The sequence below is a fragment of the Orcinus orca genome, chromosome 11 (genome assembly GCF_937001465.1).
Source record: "Orcinus orca chromosome 11, mOrcOrc1.1, whole genome shotgun sequence".
NCBI classification, from domain to species: Eukaryota; Metazoa; Chordata; class Mammalia; order Artiodactyla; family Delphinidae; genus Orcinus; species Orcinus orca.
Window position 1 is genome coordinate 97,750,933 of NC_064569.1, and position 20,741 is coordinate 97,771,673.

Here is a 20,741-nt window from a genome sequence, read left to right on the forward strand (position 1 = left end):
TGCAGACCCTCCCGCAAGGAAGCCCAGGGTCTGAGGTTTCCAGGCCAAGGCTTCACCTAAGGCAGATAGGGACCATCAGGCCTGGACGGCTCACGGCCTGGGCTCTGAATCCTGCGTCTCTGCCTTTAGAAACCTACGCAGGGGCTGAGTGCCTCAGGCCAGGCTCAGCTCTACCGGCAGCCTCACCTGCTGCCCCCTCTGGCCTCCTTCCCTGTAGAACTGGCTGTCACCTCCCTTGGGTCCCTGCTGTAGAGCATCTATTTGTTGTCTATTCTTTTAACTTTATTTTAATTTTCACAGGTAACATATGAACGCAGTCATGACAAAGCTTTCCCAATCTCCTCCTTTTTTTCCGTCACTCATCCCCCCAGGGGAGATGCTACTCTTGTCATGTTGGGGCACATCCTTTCATTCCTTTTCCTTTGAATTTAGTTGTGTACACATAAAAATACATAGTTCTAAGTTTTCTTTTTTTAAAAAAGTATTTATTTATTTGTTTTTAGGCTGTGCCACAAGACATTACAGGATCTTAGTTCCCCGACCGGGGATCGAACCTGCGTCCCCTGCAGTGGAAGCTCAGAGTTGTAATCACTGGACTGTCACGGAATTCCCAGTTTTGAGTTTTCTGATTCTGTATTTTACATAAATATCCTGCTGTATTATTTGAAACCTGCTTTTTAAAAGTCAACCCCGGGACTTCTCTGGTGGTCCAGTGGTTAAGACTCTGCGCTTCCACTGTAGGGGGCATGGGTTCAATCCCTGGTAGGGGAACTAAGATGCTGTATGCTGTGTAGTCAACACCCTCACATGTATTGCACTTAATTCATTGTACGTTTGTTCCTCACTTCCTGACTTCTCTGTGCCAGGGGTCAGGCCAGGCTGTTGGGTGGAAGTGGCCAGGACACCTCCTTCCATATGTCTGCACCGTGTGCCAGACTCCCCCAGCACCAGGGCCGGCTCTGTCGGCCTCTAGCCAGTGTTCATTAGATCGGCATCCTGTGAAGCCCGAGGCTTCCTGCTGCCTGAACAGGACAGATCTTTAGCCGTCAGCTCATCACGCGGGGTCAGTAATGCCTGTTGACCTCCTTTGCATTTTGCCTTATTGAAATGCTCACATACTTATTTTAGCCTCTCAACTTATTTCATCTCAAGAAATGGCGTGGAATCTCGTGGCCCAGCAGAGCAAACACCATAAATCAGATATTCAGGCTGAGTGACCCTCACAGTCACGGCGCTTTCTTGTTCCCATGGTCTTGTCAGAGCAGTTCAGAATCCCATCTTCCGCCGAGAAATTACCGTGAGTTAAACGTACATAAATATACCGAGCTCGTTACTATGGGCTGGCATCCCCACGGCAAGGCCAGAGTCTCTTCCTCAGTAAAAACATACCAGATCCGCCACTTTAAAGGTTAAGAGGCTCTTTCGTGTATGTTTTGCTACGTGGATCACTGCAAGTAATTTCACTCTTTCCCCACATCCCAGTCAGGAAGGGCAGCTGCTGTGTCCAAGGTGGTTATAGCCCTCCCTGCCTTTTACCCTGGGCAGGATGCGGTCATCCATCCACTGCAATCCCGGGAATCTGGGAGACGGAGCCTGGAGTCTTGACCTCCTGGGAAGGGCCGGGCCTCCCATCTCAAGGCCTTTACAGGGATGATGCGTTTGAATTGTGATTGGTAGGTCGTTTGATCACCTTGTCTTTGGATGTCAGGAAGGGTTGTCCTGCAGCATCACCCCACGGCTGTCCGGTCTGTGGATATCATTGTTGAGATCTTATTTGGGCCCTGTTTTCACTCCACTGAGCTGTGAGATCTTTACATGAAGTACAGTTTGGTTTATTTTTAGAAGAACTGCTCTGTTAAGAAGACCTTCATGGCTGATGAATTTAGTTATTCTGATAAATTGTAACTTCTGCAAAGATGCGATCCCTCTGAGTGCAGATGGGTGGTGGAGATTCACAGAAAGCTCTCCCTTCCCCGGGGAAACCTGGAAAACCTCATTTAGCAGGGATTTTGTCAGGTCCTTCTCGCACACATGGAGTCGATCCCAACTCCCCCTCCCCAGCGCGGGGCGGGGTGGTGGTAGGGGGCCGGGTCTGGGCGCTGTGAACTCACGTGGGGACACTCCTTCCTTTATCCTCCTTTATTTTTCCTGGCAACTCTGAGGGCCACTCCGTTTCTTTGAGTAGGATCAGTTGTAGCTGGAAGTGCGTACGTCTTGAAAAGGGCTGGTTAAGCGTCCACAATTGAGGCAGCTTTGCTGCCGTTGCCAAGTTCTTCTTTCAGCTGTGGAGCCAGGTGGGGACAGCGCGGCTGTTTTCGTTGGGGTTTTCTCTGGTGTTGTCACTGCTTCAGCCTCCAAGGGCCGTGGCTCACCCGCCATGGGGTCTTTTTAATCCTCGCTGAACCCCCTGCAGGTGAGCCCCAGGGAGCTTTCCGCACCCCATCTTTGCCCCCCTCCTGCCCTGGCACCCGTCGCGGAGAGAGAAGACTTTGTGTTTTCCAATCTCTGCTTTCCCTTGCGGGTAGCCTTGCTCTTTTAAAGCAGGCTGCTTTCAGAGTTGTGGTTCCTAATAATGTAAAAAGAAAAAAAAAAACTGTCTGAAAGCCTTTTTTTGAGGGGGAAAGAGCCTGGGCATAAATAAATTAAATATAAATAAATAAGTGAAACCCATACAAAGAAAAGGATTTCAAAAACAAAATCAAGGGTGGAAACTTTGCGCTCGGCCTGGGGTATAAGTGGCAGGCTGTTTGTGAGACGTTTGAGGTTTTAGACTTGGATTCTCTTTCCTCCTTTTTATGCACTTGTCGTTCCAATCAGGAGAGGTGGTGTGTGTTTTAAACCTTGCCCGGTCTCTGGGTGGAGTGATGGAAAGAGAACGGGCTTTGGAAGCACACGCGTCTCCTTCTGTTCGGCAGAAGCTGGGAGCTGACGCTTACGGAGCGAGTACTGCACGCCAGACGTTGTTCGGTGTGTTTGGACTGCGTCAGGCCCAATTTCACAGATGGAAGCTGAGGCACAGAGCAAATACGTAGCTTGCCCAGGATCACCCAGCTTCAGCGGCTGAGCTGGGATCTGAAACCAGCAGACTGGCTCCCAGTCTCTAAGCCCTTCATTGGGCCGCCCCTCAGATATAAAGACCTACTATGTGCAGGAGCTGAGTTAGCACTGGTGTGGGCAGACGGTCCAGGAAAGAGGTAGTTACGGGGCTGGCTGCATGATGTGAGCTGGGCAGAGGGGAGCCTGGGATGGGAGGGGAGTACCCAAGATGGCTTCCTGGAAGAGGCGGCCAGCAAGCTGAGGCTTGAAGGTGGGTAGGACTCAGCTGAGCATAGCGAGTGAAGACCAGGTTGAACTGGGTTCAGTCCTGACTCTAGGACTCATGGTTGGTGTATATCAGATGCCTTCACATCTGATAGACGCTGGCCCAGCATTGACCAAGCCGGGACCAGCCACTCCCTCACAGACTTGTTAGGAGATTAGATGAACAGAAGACAGAGAAGGTGCTGGGCACGTAGTAGGTGCTCAGGAAGCGCTAGTGGCCCTCTCCCGCTGACAGGCAGGGACGTGGGTTAGACTTTTACTGCGACCGGGGGTTGTGAACCGGCGGCCCCCGGCTGGCCCGCAGAACTTGAATCATTGCTCACATTTATAAATTGGGGGATTCTACACAAAACCCAGAATTTCCAGCATTTTTGGAAAAGCTCCTGTGATCTGGCGACCGTGGTCTGCGTAGCCCACTCTGCGCCCCGGGGCTGAGCGAGGCGTGGCTGTCCCCAGAGGGGCACTGGAGCTGTCGCGCGCTCTCCCTGGGTCTCCTCCAGCCTCCCTCCCTCCCGGCACGTACCCACCCCCCTGTCCCCGTGTGGCCCACGGCCCAGAGTGTCACCGCAGGGAGGTGAACCTGGGTGCCTTGGGAACACGTTGGCTGTAGGGTTTAGGGTGGACAAGGGCAGACACTTAGGACCACGATGGCTCCTCGGCCCCAGCACGTCGAGCCCCAGGTCCTCTGAACGCCCACACCCACTGTGCACACCAGGTGCCCCGGATCTTTCTCTGTGACACAGATAGTCGGCATTTCCAGTCATTGACGTGTCTGACTTTCTGGCAAATGGACGAGTACTTTCAAAACCAAGACATTCCTGGGATTAGGGGAAAGCCACTGACCTGGCAGAGTGGGGTGCTCGGGGAGAAGCTGTGGTCCAAGGGGAGCCCCTCCTTCCAGACCCTGGACTGACCCTCAGAAGACCAAAATCAGATTTCAACTGAAGGCTCCTCAGTGAAGGGGCCGTGTCCCTCAGGGAACCCAGGCCGTGAACAATAGCGGAGCTCCAAAGGGGCCTCATTGAACCCCGCTGTGGTTCAGCATGGACGTGGCCGCCACAGAGGGCTTCCGGAACCCCAGCTCTGATCAGTCACCCACAGGCTTTGCATGGAGTCCCAAAGTCCCTTTTTCCAGGATTCCTGCTTCCTCTAGGAAGCCTTCCCTGGTTTTCCCTGGGATGAACTTCACTGATTCCTCAGAAGCCCCTGTGAGGTAGGTACCGCTGCCACCCCCGCGTTCTAGACGGTGAAACTGAGGCTGAGCAAGGTGAAGGGACTTGCCGGAGGCCACATGCCACCACGTGGCACAGAGAGAGCCGAGCCCTGGGCTCGTGGCCACAGACCCTCCTTGTTTTCCTCCGGACTTTATGCTTAACAGGCCTGTGGAATGTGCCGTCTGGGTGGGTCTGTGAGAGCATCTCTCATCTATTAAAGCCAAGAGATCCTAGGCCCTCTTTAGTGTTATCTTTGATGTTGCAAGGGCGGTGTGGAAATTCCTCTGTTTTTATGTGACCCAGTTTCTCTGCTTTGAAAATGTCGTTCCTGTTCTCCTCCCCGCTCCCTGTTTTTGAGACCAGGCAGCAGGGCTCCTGGAAGCATCTCTTCATCTCTGCACCCCACACCCCCATCTGCCACCAGTTGTTCTGGCCCACGGCCCGTGTCCAGGCCAGTGGATGACCCGCGTGGTAGCTCTGGGGCTCCTGGGAGGAGCTACGGGCTCACAGTAAGGACACACCTGCGTGGCTCACCTGTGCCCTGAAGCCCACCTGTGCGACCCTCCACTCATATGAAACCAGGGCCCTTTGTTCTTCCTCGGCCGTGAACATAACCGTGGCAGACGGCCTTGACCGGAAGGGACCTCCCTGGCCTTTCTGTCCTCCTTCTGTGACGCTGGCCCAGGAAACCAGAGAGAGAGAAGCCCACGGCTGCTGCGCACACCCCCTCACACAGTTCACGTACGTGCCTCTAGAATATGCGAGAACTTTTGTGAAAAATCCCCTTTTCCCCTTTCCCTTTTCTGCCTTGGAAAGCCCTTTGCTGGTTAGAAGACTCTTTGTAACTTGTTATATAGTAAAAATAATTGCTGAAATTTGGTCTGAGCGGGACTGAGTGACTGGAGGGGATCTTTGGAATGGGGAGTGGGGCCAGGCGGGGTGCATCTCCAAGTCCTTTGCTCGTGAAGGTGTTAACACGCGTCTGCTTCTTACACAGAGTTAAGCTAAGGATTTGGGGATCAAAAGGTGGCTGTGCGTGGGGTCTGCTCCTGGGATCTGGGGCGGCAGGGAGGCTGTGGCTGTCTCCAGGTGCAGGGCTGGCCTCCAGACTTCAGTATTGTTGGGAGGGATCCATTTTTTCTTCCCTCTTCTTTTAAATTGCGGTAAAATGTACATAACATAAAAGGTACCATTTTAACCCTTTTTAAGTGTACTGGTCGGTGGCATTAAGTTCATTCACGTTGTTGTGTAGCCGTCACCACCCTCCATCTCCAGAACTTTTTCATCTTCCCAAACTGAAGCTCTGTCCCCGTTAAACACCGACTCCCCATAATTTCCCCCTATGTTCAGCCCCTGGCACCCACCATTCTACTTTCTGTCGCTGTGAATTTGACTGTAGGGACCTCCTGCAAGTGGAGTCATACAGGGTTTGCCGTTTTGTGTCTGGCGTATTTCACTTAGTATACCATCCTCAGGATTCATCCATGCCATAGCATGTGTCAGAATTCCCTTCCTTTTTCTGGGTGAATAACATTCCATTGTGTGTATGGACCATATTTATCCGTTCATCCGTCAGTGGACGCTTGGGCCGTTTCTACCTTTTGGCTGTGAATCGTGTAAGTCATTGCTGCTGTCGGGTGTGGGTGTGCAAGAGAGCCCATTTTTTCACAGTCTTGTATCACAGCCTTCCTGATGTTAGAACCCAACGTCCTGGGCCCCACTGCCGTGTTCCTCGTGAGGGACAGAGGGTGGCTTGTCCCCAGAGCTGGGTCTATGGCTGAGTCCAGGGAGCCCACCGTGTGCCCAGCTCCGGCCTCAGAACCTGATGTTCATCGTTTCATTAAGTCCTTCCAGGGGACCCGACGTTTTGAGAAAACAGGCAGAGAGGTTGCCAGGCGTGCCTGGGGTTGGGTCACCCTGTCCCGCCTGTCCCAAGGCCATCACGTCCTGTCCCCTTGCTACTCTGTCCCCTGTCCCCTCAGGTCCCGGAATTGGAGATATTCAAGGTTCGAGGTGACTGCAGTATTGAAAGAGGAAGTAGGTTTCCACCTCTGAGGACGTTTCATTACAGAGGCCTTGAAACTAACACAACGTTGTAATTCAATTACGATTTAAAAAAAATAAAAAGGAAAAAAGAGGAGAAGGAAGGCTGGGCACTTGTCACTGGAGCTCACCGAGGAAGAGGCTGGTTTTGGGGCGTGTGGTCGGGGACTGTCACCCAGCAGTTCTCAGCCAGGGCTGGAAAGGTGCCCAGCGCCCCCTGCACCCACTGGATGGGGGCTGGAGCCTGGAGTCCGATGCAGTTATGGCCGGTGGAAGAAATGCGCCGTTAGCCCCCGATGTCCCGGGGTGGCCCCCGGCCAGTGTAAGTCGAGATGCTTTCCTGGAACGTGTCTAGTGCGGGGGGCGAGGGATCCTTTCTGTACCGTGGCATCCAGGCCGCCCCTCTCATCAGTAGCCAGCCCTGCGGTCCCTGCGACTGTTCAGGGCGCCCTCCTCCCCAGCCCCCGGCACCCTGTCTGCCCTCTAGACACGGTCCTGTGCTCCCAGCTCCAAGTCTCCAGATCCAGTGTGTTAGATTCTGCTGTGTGTTTCACTGCTCCCGACCCTGGGCATTACCTAGCGTCGGGCCAGCCGGATTCTGTCCCGTGAATGTGGCCACGGACGACGGCACTGCCTCGCCTGCTGCGTGCCGGGAGGGTCTTCACACCCAGAGTCCACGGCCGAGGACGTTGCTGTCCAGGAGGGGGAGGGGAGCCCGCCCTTTTCAGGCCCTGTCGCTGTGATCCAAGCTTCGTCCATCTCAGCAGCGCTGGGTGGATCTGGAAGCACCCAGAAGCTTCCATGACATCGTCATGTGTTGCAAAGGGTGGTGAAAACAGCCTGGCCGGGCCTGGTGAGCATCGGGAACTCTCCGGCGTGGGTGAAGAATTGCAGAATGTATTCTTGGTTCGGGGCATTTTTCCTTGGACTCTTTCTGGGCAACCAGCCATTTAGGAATGTTTGTTAAATGCTTAAAAAACAGGAGTTGATTTCTCTCTGTTTCCACTGCCAACATGCGAGGCCACAATATTCCATTTCTACTAACTGGCTTTTTCCTTTCTCTTTCTGCCTGACAGTGAGTGACTTGCAGGAAGAAGGGGAAAATGCCATGAACTTGCCGATGTCCCCTGCCTCGGTGGAGATCCACCCCGAAGACACCCTGCTCGGTATTATCGGTTTCTCCAGCTCCTTGTCGTGGGCGAGTTGAGCTTCCCAGCTTGCGGTTGGTCTGGGAGGGGCTGAAAAGGAGCATTCGTGGCCTTTTGATCAGACTCAGACGTCACATGGGGCTCTCAGCTCAAGGTCACGTTGAGAAAAGTCTGTAGGAAAAAAGCAAGCCTTCCCTTGTAGGCTACTGCCTTTCTGATTGCAAATGTCCGCTTTATTGTGATTTGAGTATGATGAGGCCAACAGATCAGGAGCTGACTGCCACGGCAAAGGTGGTGTGTTAAACTCGCGGTTCCCAAGGCGACAGGGAGGGCAGCAGCCTCGGGCAGGAGGCAGAAGGAGTGACGGGGAAGCGCGGGCAGAAGCCTTTATTGTGGTTGTCACAGGAAGGAGTGAGTGAGGCAGGGTTCATAAGCAGGTTTGGATGGGCTGGGCTGGGTAATTCCAGGGGCCTCTGGGACACAGGGGCTGCCCCGAGTTGTCTGTACCTGGTCCCAGGTGATTAGGGCAGGGGCTGTTGGCTGGGTGTGTAAGAGCCCTGTGTGAGCTCAGTTAGAGAGGTGTCTGGGGGGTGTGGGCTCTGGGTTGGTTGTTTGCACGTGGAAGGCACTCCCAGGGGACACGTTTGCTGTTTTGGGAATCAGCTAGCTCCGAGAGCAGAGTCCCTCTAGGTACCCAAGGCCCCAAGACGTCAAAACATTAGAAAATACACAAAATAAGAAACACGATTAACATACCCCCCATCTCTGCACAAGCCGGAGTGGCCTCCATGCCAGGGGCCTGCTAGGTGGGACCTACCAAGTGGTACCGGCCCTGCACTCACCTCCTCAGGACCGCATCCCAGCCGGCACTGATGAGGTGGTGGCCTGGACACACTTGCCTTAAAGTGTGTTTTGGGATCCGATGGATCTGGAAGGCAGTCTCGGAACATTCCACTTCTTTCCAAACCCTGCCTGGTTCAAAGGGAAGTCCCGGTTGATGCCTCTGTTGTGGTTCCCACGACAAGGCCAGGCCAGCAAGAGCTGATGGGGAAGAAATGCAAACGCACGTCCAGGCGGCCGACCTGCAGCCAAACGCTGGACGGGCTCGGAGGTGCCGCTGGCATCCCCTGCGGCGTCCCCTGCGGCGTCCCCTCCGCTCTAAGAGCGTGACCTTCACTGATGCTCTTCTGTTTTGTCTTCAGTCTGGCTGCAGCCGCTGCCCAGGCAAGTGACCCTCTCCCAGGAGACACTGGGGATGAACACTGTCTGGAAATTACCCCGATTCAGAGCAGGGTTTCTCCCGAACCCACCCCGTGCTGTGGGCATTTGGCACCGGATAATTCTTTTTTTTTTTTTTTTTTTTTTTTTTGCGGTACGCGGGCCTCTCGCTGTTGTGGCCTCTCCCGTTGCGGAGCACAGGCTCCGGACGCGCAGGCTCAGCGGCCATGGCTCACGGGCCCAGCCGCTCCGCGGCATGTGGGATCTTCCCGGACTGGGGCACGAACCCATGTCCCCTGCATTGGCAGGCGGACTCTCAACCACTGCGCCACCAGGGAAGCCCCGGATAATTCTTTATAGTCATTCAAGGTGTTGATCAGCATTCCTGGTCTCCACCCACTAGATTCCCCCGGCCCACTCCCCCTCCCCCTCCCCACCCCACCCCACCCCCCGGCTGGGACAACCAAAAAACGTCTCCAGACATTACAGCGAGTCCCCTGGGATGGGGGTTCGGGGGACTTGATAGCTTCTGGCTGAGAACCCTGCTTTAGACCAGCAGGAGTGCTAGAAAGTAGATTTACTGTAAACGTGTGACGGGCTATTGTTTTGTCAATATGCCTTGAACCTGCTTTTCCCTGGACCCTAAGTCGCCTGTCTTACGTTTTTCTAAATAGCTGCTCTTGGGCTGGGAGTTGGCATTCTTCCGTTTGCTCTGTAAGGTTCTGCTGGCCCCTGAAGCTCTTGTGACCTTGATAAGAACCACCCTGGTTGGGCTTCCCTGGTGGCTCAGTGGTTAAGAATCCACCTGCCAATGCAGGGGACACGGGCTTGATCCCTGGTCTGGGAAGATCCCACATGCCGCGGAGCAACTAAGCCTGTGCGCCACAACTACTGAGCCTGCGCTCTAGAGCCCGTGCTCCACAACAAGAGAAGCCACCACAATGAGAAGCCCGCGCACCGCAGTGAAGAGTAGCCCCCTCTCTCTGCAACTAGAGAAAGCCCATGCGCAGCAATGAAGACCCAACGCAGCCAAAAATAAATAAATTAAATAAATTAAAAAATATATATATATAGAAATATCTCATAAGCAATCACAACAAATAAACTTAAAAAAAAAAGAATTTTTGCTGTTGTGAAGCCTCTGTCACTCAAAGCCATTTCATTCCCACCAACGTGGACAGGGTCCCAGCCGTGGGAGCCTGTATGGGCCCCGGGACCCTGGTCATCTCTGCCTGCACGTCCTAGGGGCCAGAGGTTGTGCTTCTTTTCTGTCCTTTTAACACCCCTGCTCAGTTTTGTTCTGCGACGTGTCTGGTGTCTGTGGGTCTTTCCTCTCTGCCGTCCACTTATTACCACTGTGTCACTCCCTCTGTACAAGCTCACTGGTGCCCGTGGTCCATGGATCGAGGGCAGACACGGAGGGGAAAACAGATAAACAGAAACAGAATATGGATAAACACGCTTTGCTGTGAAACATCCTTTTTTCCCCCTGCTCTTTCTAATATTTTTGTCCGTATCACCTTATGTAGTGGCGAGCTTTCTCGGTGAACGCCAGGTCTTCCCCGGGTTTATTAATGGTGGCTTTTCCACAGATCCGATTCAGGCCTGTGTGCACCCCCCGCCCTCCTGAAAGATGGGGGCGGATGCTCCATTGCACCCTGGGAGGCAGTTCTTCCCGGGCCGTGTGAATGGCTGCAGGGCTGCTCAGTGAGAGGACCACGGGGTCTCTGCTCTCAATTCCCCCCATCTGTGCAAGGGAAGCCGGCTCCCCGCCCCCCACGACGCTAACCCCCCTGTCCTTTGTCCCTGCAGAGGAGAACCAGGAGCGCACGGTGATCGACCCCACCTCCAGGGACGACCCCAGATTCAGAGAGTTGGTCAAGGTGAGGACGAGTGTCCTGGCTGGGATGTTCTTGGGAGGTCAGATCTTGGGGTTCAGGCTCTTGTGGGCCAGAGGAGCAAAGCTGGGGGCTGGTCAAGGGGCCTTACTGCTGCGTTTGGTCAGGGGGTGTGAAGGATGAGGCTGGACGGCCTGGAGCATCTCCCAGGGGCCCAGCCCCACGGGGCCTCTCCGACGGCCGGCTCCCCGTCATGTGCTGGACCCAGTTATGCGGGGACCCTTTTCTTAACACTTGGAATAAGCAGCTGCAGTGAACGCTCACGGTGCCTTGCAGACCGGTTCAAGGCGTTCAAACCCTTTCCGGAGCGAGAGGGGTGGTGTTCAGAGGAAACTCTGAAAAGCGGGCACGTGGGCCCCCTCTGGATCCTCATTGGATGCTGGTGCCCCTGCACTGGGCAGCGGTCAGGTTCTGCAGCGTCTGGACGTGTGGGGACCAGCGAGGCCAGAGGATGGCTGCCTGGTTCCAGAAAGTCAGGGAAGCAAGGCCAGCCCGGGCCGCTGGCTCTGGGCTCCTCCGGGGCCGTGGCGGCTGCGCGTCTCTCCCCACTGGTCTCTCGAGCCTGGCTTAGCGGTGAGGCTTCCTTCATAGAGTTAACCTTTGTCGGAGCGAGCGTGGGTTGCAGTTTGATGCTCTGATCTAAACCACAGCAGGGTGTCAGAGGTAATCCCCGGGCCGGCAAGGGCTCTGACAGCGTCATCACCTGCGAGCCCAGAGGCCAGTGGACCTGGGCTGTGCAGACGCCGTTTAGGGCAGTGCCACACACGTATCCTATGAAAAGGGCTTTTTCAAAAGTTTCTCCACATTAACCGCTGCGGTTGGGCCCAATGAGGGCACGACTGCCTTTTCACGAGGGCTCCTTCAGGATAAACAAAACCTTTGCAAGTTGTAGCTTTTAAAGAACTGAAATGGAAAATGTCTGTTTTCAGGCCCCCCCCCCCATAATGTTGATTCTGAGCATCTTAAACTGCCTAGTTTATTAAGATTTCCTGAACACCCACTTTGTTATTCTGAACAGAAGATTGTCGGTGAGGAAAAGTAACCCTGCACTCCAGCCACTAAAATGTTCTCCACGGGCGATATTTAAGCAGTAGAAGGGGATGCCCTGTTTTTGTCAGGGTTCTCCAGAGAAACAGAATCCACAGGAGATGGGCCTATCTCTCTACCTCTCTATCTCCCTCTCCATCTCTCTCTCTATCTCTCTCTATATATATCTCTTCTGTCTCTCTCTGTCTCTATCTATAGAGACTTATAAGGATTGGCTCACGTGATTATGGAGGCTGAGAAGACCATGATCTGCCCTCTGCAAACTGGGGACCAGGAAAGCTGGTCTGAGGGCCTGAGAGCCCAGGACAGGACTTGCACGTCCCAGGCAAAGAGAGGGCGAGTCCAGCCTTCCTCTACCTTTTGTCCTCTTCAGGCCCTTCCTGGATGGCACGCCACCCACCCACGCTGGCCTGGGCCCTCTGCTTTACTCAGGCCACCGATACAAATGCTAATCTCTTCCCGAGACACCCTCACAGCCACGCCCAGAAAGGATGTTTAATCGGCAGCCTTGGCGTCCCGTCCAGGCCAAGCTGACACGCAAAATCAACCCTCACGTGCCCCGCTCCGATTTTTCCTTCCTCGACACGTAAGCAGAGCTTGAGAGCACGCGAGCATCTTCTCCTTGAAACAAGACCCAGGGGGCCTGGTGTCACCCTCACCTCCATACGGGGACTCCGAGAGAAGTAACTCCCCCGCTCTGAACCAGTGAAGTGGCCGGTCTTGAATGAGTCTGTCCGTTTGATGCCTCCTTCGCTGAGCCCCGGTTGAGGGTCCGGAGCTGTGCTGGGCCCCGGGGCTGCGAGATGAACCGGTCACCTCCCTGCTCTACGGGGTCCAGATCCGCTTCACGCTCCTCCTGGACCCACTCACTCGGCCCTACCCGCCTCTGCCTCAGGAGACGACAGGCATTTTTGGCCTCTACCGGGTGAGGGCCGGGCAGCTGCGTGTCCTCTATCCACCCACACAGAGGGACCACAGCATCTCTGCATCCGGGACCAGCCCGACGGGACCTGCGGAGGCTCTGGCAGCCCCTCCAGCCCCGGATTCCGGGTTCAGATGAACGACCACGTCTGGGGCATGGCGTGTGCCGACTGGAGGGGCTGGGAGTGCAGACGTTGGCATCCTGTGGGGCAGAGCAGGACTGAGGACCCGAGGGAGTGGGAATGCACGCCTCTCCCTTTCTTCCCCGTCGGGCAGTTCTGAGAGCCGTGCTTCCACGGGAAGTTGGCCGTGTGCTGGGCGTCAGCTGGGTTTCCTTCCGAAGCTGCGGGCGGCTCAGGGGCGCACCTGCCTCCCTTCCCTCTCCCCTCACTCTTGCTAGTCTGGGGTTATGGTCCCCCCAAAAGCAGCAGCAGTCAGCTTGGCCCTGGGCTCTCTTTCCTGGGGAACCCAGGTGTGGTGTGCTGAATCATGGCCCCCAAAGATGTCCACGTCCTAGCCTCTGGAACCTGTGACTGTTACCTCCTTATATGGCAAAAGGGACTTTGCAGATGTGATTAAGCTAGGGGTGTGGAGGGAGGGATGACCCTGGATTGTCCGCTGGGCTCACAAGTGTCCTTATAAGAGCGAGGCAGAGAGAGATTTGACCGCAGGTGATGGTGGCAACATGAGGGTGGATACGGGATGCCACGCTGCTGGCTTTGAAAATGTGGGAAGGGGCCACGTGCTAAGGAATGTGGGCTCCCCTAGAACGTGGAAAAGGCCAGGAAGCCTTCCCTAGAGCCTCCGGAAGGAATCAGCCCTCCTGACACCTTGGCACTAACCCAGTGAAACTGGTCTTGGACTTCTGACCTCCAGGACTCTGAGGGAATACCCTGGTGGTTTGGAAGCCCCAAATGAGTGATAATTTGTTACAGCAGCCGGAGAAACCAGTACACCAGGCCGAGTTACCTCCTGTCCCTAAACCGCCGCATCCCTTAGCTGTAGCGGAGGGTCCCCGTCCCCTTGGGAGCAGGGCCGGCCTCGCTGCCTTGCCAGTTCCCAGGAAGGGCCAGCTGCCAGACACACAGAAGTCTGCTCCCATGGCCATCCCGCCAGCCTGGAGCACATACGCCTGGAGATGGGCAATTTCTGGAAGGTTCCCCCTGCCGTCAGACTGCAAGTCGTACCTCGAGGCTGGTGGCTTATCTTCTAAAATAAGCATGAACACAGCAAACAGGGCGGCGCCGTCGGGCGGGCTGTCTGTGGCTTGTTGGTTGCTCTAGTGGCACGTGGAGGGGATGTATGTGAAATACTAGTTCTCACTGACTACAGGGCTTTTGAACAGAGACGCACGCGTGCTGGTGGGGGTCTGGGAGATGCCTGGGCTGAGCGCCAGCTACCCTGGGTGGTTGTTGTTTGTCAGGTAAGGGGGAGGCTCAGCGTATCCCTGAGTCGGGGTTCCCTCACGACAGGGGGCTGTCAGCACCTCCTTTTCTTGGCGTGGGGAGGAACTGGCCCCAGGGCCAGGCAGCCTGTACGCGCAGTCAGGGGTGAGCTGCCCGTGGCCTGCCTGGGGGTGCCGCTGAGCCGGACACCCTTAGACGTGCTCCAGGCTGGCCGCCCTGCTGCCTCACTTCCCGCCCACCCCGCCCCACCCCGCAACTCCAGCGCTCTGGCCCCCGAGCCTCCTTGCCCCTCCCTCCTTGAGCAAGCTGAGCACCTGCCCACCTGGGTGTGAGGTTAGAAAGCCCGTTTCCCCCAAGCCCAACCCCACTTCTGATGCCGGTTGTAAGTGTGGGAGCCCCAAGACGACCCATAGGTTTGATACTTTGCTGAAAGGACTCCAGTTATACTCGCGGTTATGGCTTATTCCGGTGAGAGGACACAGGTTAAAATCAGCCGAGGAGGAAGTGCAGGTTGTTTTGGTGCAGGGTGTGGACCACGTGCAGGCCTGAGCTCGTCAGGGTGAGCTCTGGCTGACATCCCGACCGCTGGCCACGTCCAGTCTTGGGACCAGCGGGACCTTTCTGAGTTGGCACGGTCGGTCCCTCGGCTTTCGTTCTCTGTTCTCCATCATGTGCACTTTGTTGCCTCTTGTCTTGGCCCCTGTCCTGTCTCTCTCTGTAGACTTACCCCCACTGACCCTCCTACCTCAGGACTGTTGGTGTTTAAACATTGTGAGCTGCTCTCTGCTTCCTGTCAAAAACCCTGGCTTTGGCTAAGTCAGGCATTAAGAATGAAGCCGCTCATTGAAACATTCTCTTCGAGTGTCTTCTGTGTGTAACGCAGTGTGTGAGGGGGTGAAGGGGTGGGTGTGATGGGCTGTGGAATCGGCTCCCTGGATTCAAATCCCGGCTCGGATTAAAGCAGAACAGTCGTGCCCGTTTGCCAGCATGAAGGTGATGTCAGATGCCACACGCTTGCTGTCCGGCGGGTGCCGTGCCGGGCGCTGGAACATGGGCACAAACGGGGCAGAGCTGGGGGGGAGGGGCATGGGCAGGTCTGTGGTTCCAGTTTAGAAGTGAGTATCCTGTGGGCTCGGGAGCTGAAAGACTTACCCTGTCTCCTGTATGCAGGTGTTTGTCCTGTGGTCCTTTTCGCTAGCATCCTCCAGGAGTGCCCTGAATCTCTTAACAGGGTGAACAGCTGGTGCCGCCTGGGGAAGATAGCAGTTTACAGATGAGATCCTTTATATTTTTAATGATCTTTGAAAGAGGGAACGGCAGTTCTCGTGCTTTCCAGAGTGAATAGTCAGAGAGGGGCCTCCGCACTTGCGGGTGCGTTGGTCCAAGGCAGGCTGGCCGTGTCGTCACCGGGGAACGCATTTCTCCCCATAAGCAGATTTCGCATCTCATCTCCCAGTTTACTGGACAAGGCTCCTTCAGGTTGTTAAGTTCTGCTTTCTCCCTTCCTTTGCCCCTACAAAGAAACTCAGCTGCACAAAGATGGTCTTCTGGGCAGAAGACGGTGCTATCATCGTTGTGTGGAGATGCCCGGGGACGTGGCTGGCACTGCACCTGCCTGGGATGCTCTCCTGCCGGTTGCAATGAGCCTGCGTCCTCCGTGCACTAAGCCACGGCAAGCCTGTCTGGAAGTGATTGAAACATAACTGTCATAGCTTTGGGGGAGACAGGCTGCAGCTCTTCATGATCATTTAGAAGGAACTCAGGGGGAAGTCATTTTTATTCCGGCTACAGCAAGCTTGTGAAAAGTCTATGCAGAGAGCACTGTGCCAAGGGCGTCATTAATACACGTCCTAGACACGTGCCTGCAGGACTCGGGCTTTGCAAATGAGTACGTCCCTAAAAGTAAGGACGGGTGCTATCTTTAAAAAGTCTTTTGTGAACCAGAAGATTAAGACGGATGACCTGGGCAGTACAAGGACAGGGTGGTTGGCGGTGGCCAGGAGGGGACTGCATCTCCGTGGGGGAGACGGATGACCTGGGCAGTACAAGGACAGGGTGGTTGGCGGTGGCCCGGAGGGGACTGCATCTCCGCGGGGGAGACGGATGACCTGGGCGGTACAAGGACAGGGTGGTTGGCGGTGGCCAGGAGGGGACTGCATCTCCGCGGGGGCAGCAGTGAAACCGGGAGGCGGATTTGCTTTTGCTCCCAGAGCTGACCTCTGTGGCCCACGGCATGAAATGTGATTTTCATCCCCTTCTGTCTGTTGTTTTCGTATTTGGACTTTGACCAGGTCAGAGATCCAGTTTTAGTTTCTTCATAGCAGAAACATCTCTTGTGTGTTTTCCTACAGGACCTTGCTCTGGGCAAGGCAGCCTCTAGAACCAAATGTCTGCATGCCCCAGAGGCTTTTCTAGGTCTGTAGGTAGCCCTGCCGTTGATTTGAGCGCCTTGCGTGGGTCTGTTCCTAGTTTAGCCCCTGCGGTGATGGCCTTGAGTGGGCTGGCGGTCCAGCTGGGGAGACAGACATGTCGAGGGACGGATGAGTATGTTTCCAGGTGGCATGACCGCATTGAAGGAAACTGAAGCGAGAAGCAGGGTGGTTCCTTCTCCGCTCTGTTTTTGGTGGGGTGGTCGGAGTTGGCATTTGAGCGGAGACCTGCTGGTTGGTACCTAGGGCGGCAGCAAGTGCAGAGGCCCCCTGGGATGCCCGTGCTGGCAGGTGTGAAGGCCAGTGAGGGGGGCAGCGTGGCTGGAGCCTAGACAGCAAGGACGAGGGTGATCGGAGGTAAGATCAGAGAGGTGGCAGGGGTGCGAAATGGTGTTTGACTCCCGGGGCTGGTTTGGGGGGGCACAGGGACGTGGGACGACCGGCAAGCAGCTGTGACACCTAACTGCCCATGTGGGGCAGAGACTAGGTCATGTTTCTTTATAGCTCCAATACCTCGGGTGGTGTCCACATATCCTAGGTGCTGCTAGCTAGGCTGAGTAAATCAGAAAGGGGTTTCTGACGCGCAGAGAAGCCATGGGTGGTGACGGTGACATCTGTGTAGATCACTATAGTTGATTAGCACTGGCCAGTAGATCATCTCACCAAGTCCTCAAAATAGCCCAGCAGAGGTAGATGCTAGCACCTGCATTCTAGAGGTCCATTGCTTAATAACAGGTTTATTGAGATAGAATTCCCATACCGTACAGTTCAGTGGTTGTTAGTGTACTCCCAGAGCGGTTGAGCCATCACCTCAATCAGTCAGGGACATTCTCATCACCCCAGAAAGGAACCCCGTAACGACCAGCACCCAGTCCTGTATCGTCCTTCCTGGCCCCCGGCAACCACTTTGTCTCTGAAGAATTATTCCGTCTCTGTAACTCGCATATTCTAGGTAGTTCATAGAAGGGGAATCATATCAGCGCGCGACCTTTGTGTCATCTGGCTTCTTTCGCTTAGCATATAGTGTTTTTAAGATTCATCCATGTTATAGCAGGTGTCCAAACTCCATTCCTGGCGGCGCGGTGGTTAAGAATCCGCCTGCCAGTGCAGGGGACACAGGTTCGATCCCTGGTCTGGGAAGATCCCACATGCCGTGGAGCAACTAAGCCCGTGCACCACAACTACTGAGCCTGAGCTCTTGAGCCGCAACTACTGAGCCCACGTGCCACAACTACTGAAGCCCATGTGCCTAGAGCCCGTGCTCCACAACAAGAGAAGCCACCACGATGAGAAGCCCGCGCATCACAACGAAGAGTAGCCCCCGCGCACGGCAGGAAAGACCCAACACAGCCCCCCAAAAAAAGAACTGCATTCCTTTTCATGGCTGAATAATATTCCATCGTATGGATAGACCACAACGTGCTGATCCGTTCTTTCTCGACGGCATTTGGGTTGTTTCCACATTTTGGTTATTTTGAATAGTGCTGCTATGAACATCCGTGTACAAGGTTTTGTATGAGCTTGTGTTTGCAGTTCTTTTTGGTATATACCTGGGAGTGAAATTGCTGGGTCATATGGTGATTCTGTGCTTAACCTTTTGAGGAACTGCCAGACTGTTTCCGTAGTGGCTGCACCATTTTACATCCCCCGAAGAAGTGTATGGAAATTCTTCCAGTTTCTCTACATCCTTGGCAACACTTATTGTTCGTCTTTTTGATTATAGCTACCCTAGTAGGTATGAAATGATATCTCGTAGTGGTTGTTTTTTGTTTTTTGCGGTACGCGGGCCTCTCACTGTTGTGGCCTCTCCCATTGCGGAGCACAGGCTCCGGACGCGCAGGCTAAGCGGCCATGGCTCACGGGCCCAGCCGCTCCACGGCATGTGGGATCCTCCTGGACCAGGGCACGAACCCGTGTCCCCTGCATCGGCAGGCGGACTCTCAACCACTGCGCCACCAGGGAAGCCCTACCTCCACGTTTTCTAAGAGTTTTATAGTTTTAGTTCCTACACTGAGGTCTGATCCATTTTGAGTTGATTTCTATATATGGTGTAAAGTAAGGGTTCAGTTTTATTCTTTTGCATGTGGGTATCCAGTTGTCCCAGCAGCATTTGTTAAAAAGACTTTTTTCCCCCATCGAATTGTCTTAGCCCCCTTATGGATGTCACTTGGCTGTAATGTGAAGTTTATTTCTGACCTCTCATTTCTGTTTCATTGACCTCTGTGTCCTCCTGCCAGTATCACATGTTTTGATACTCTAGCTTTGTAGGAAAGTTTGAAATCAGGAAGTGTCAGTTCTCCAACTTCGTTCTTCCTTTTCAAGATTGTTTTGGCTTTTGGGGGTCTCTGGACTTTCCATTTGCATGGTGGGATTTGCTTGTCAGTTTCGGCAAAGAAGCCATGTGGATAGCGATTACTTTTTATAAGTGGCATGTATTATTATTTTTTCTAATTACCAAAGTAACATATACTGCTGAAAACCTGGAAGACAGAAAACTCAAACAGAAGGCAGTGGTAATTTTTAAATTCGTGTCCCTCCAGGCTTTTTCTTTTGTGCAGTCAGCTTTTCCTACACAAAATTGGAAATCATTTCCGAGTTGGTAAACGTCTAGGAGCACATTTGGATTGGTACCTTGGGAGAAATTTCTGGAAGTGGAATTGCTGGGTCCCGTAGCACACGCAGGCCCAGTGTGGAGGCTGTTTGGGCGGCAGCTCTGCCCTCCGATGGGCACCGGCCCCTCCTGGCCTCCCTGCCGGGTCCGCACCGGGATAGCGGTTCACTACTCCGCGGCCCGGATCTCGCCACCCCGCCACCAGGCCCGCCTGCCCCACCCCCCAGGCACCTCTTTCTGCTCAGCTGTTTCCTGTCCCGCCCTTGAAGGCCACTTCCTCTGCTCCCGGGGCCGCGCGACCCCTCACGTCAGAATCCTTTGTGGTGGCTCGTGCTCACCATTCATCTCTCTCTGCTGCGTCTCCCGGCTGGACCTGGACTCCCGGAGGACAGGGGACGCGCCTCCTTTGTCCCCACGTCCTGGCACCAGGAAGGCGCTCAGTGACAGCCGTTGAGCTGAGTGTAATACTGCCACTCAGCTCCAGCAGCTGCTGTGAAATCCCTGATGAAAGGCCAAGGTAGCAGATTCCTAGAGCTGTGTGGAATGAAGGGCCCGAGGATCACGGCGCTCCCGCGAGGAGCCTGGCGCTGGTGGCTGGAGAGGTAAAGCTACGGGGCAGGTCTGTCTGTGATCCCGAATCTGCTGTTTTTGGCCGTGTAACCGGGGCCCAGAAGGTGGATGTTGGGGTCTGGAGAGCTAGGTGGGTCTCTGCTCCGTGATGTTGGGGCCTGGACGGGGCAGGCATCCTCGCAGCTGCTTCCAGACCCCCCTCCGTCATCGTACTGCCGACTGGGCCCTGCCACCCCTCCTGGTTCTCCCCTTTGTTCATTGATACCTACAGCCCCTGGCCTGGCGGCTTCCTCTCTGCCCCGCCCCCCCACTCCTGCCGCTCCATCCACCGAGATGCCCGCGTACCAGCTCCTTCCTCAGGCTCCCCCTCTACATCTGCCCGTACCCAGGGTCAGGGTCAGACCTTGCTTCTCCCCAACCCCCTCCCCGTGCCCCTCCGGGGTCCCCACGTCCAGTCCCCACTCCCCCTAGTGCCCACGGTCACTCGTCTCATCCACTGCCCCCTCCCCTCCCGGCCCAGGTGAGAGTCCAGGGCTGGCCCCGCCCCCCCACCTCTCTTGGCCTTGGAAGCCCCACCCCCTGACCTCCCAGGTGGTTCCAGGTGGCTACAGGACCCCTGACACAAGGAAGCTGGGAGGGTGGTGAGAGAGGAGGGTGGGAGCTGGGTGACGGGAGAGGGTGCTGCAAGGTGGGAGAGAAGGCAGCCGGGTGGCGAGGTCCAGCTCCCAGCCTCCCAGGATGCTCGCCCCCCAGGGAGGGAGACGGAGCAGGGCTGCAGCGTGGGGCCAGCTCCATCCTGCCGACCTTTCGGGAATGGCTTCGACAAATCCAGAATGCCGCGGGGCTGAGACGGAGCAGGATTCTGTGGTCCTTCCCCCGACTCCGTGTGCTCTGCCCGCCTTTTGTCAGTGGAGA

General features: G+C 55.2%; 1 protein-coding gene across 2 annotated transcripts in view; it reads left to right on the forward strand.

Moving 5' to 3' along the window:
- The window catches only part of PARVB (parvin beta), a 112,680-nt gene that overhangs the window by 50,948 nt on the left and 40,991 nt on the right, over positions 1 to 20,741 (forward strand). For both annotated transcript variants that reach the window (XM_033405211.2, XM_004279572.4), the window contains exons 2-3: positions 7,655 to 7,744; positions 10,757 to 10,827. In XM_033405211.2, the coding sequence (XP_033261102.1) occupies positions 7,655 to 7,744; positions 10,757 to 10,827 (161 nt within the window). The remainder of the gene's footprint in view (positions 1 to 7,654; positions 7,745 to 10,756; positions 10,828 to 20,741) is intronic.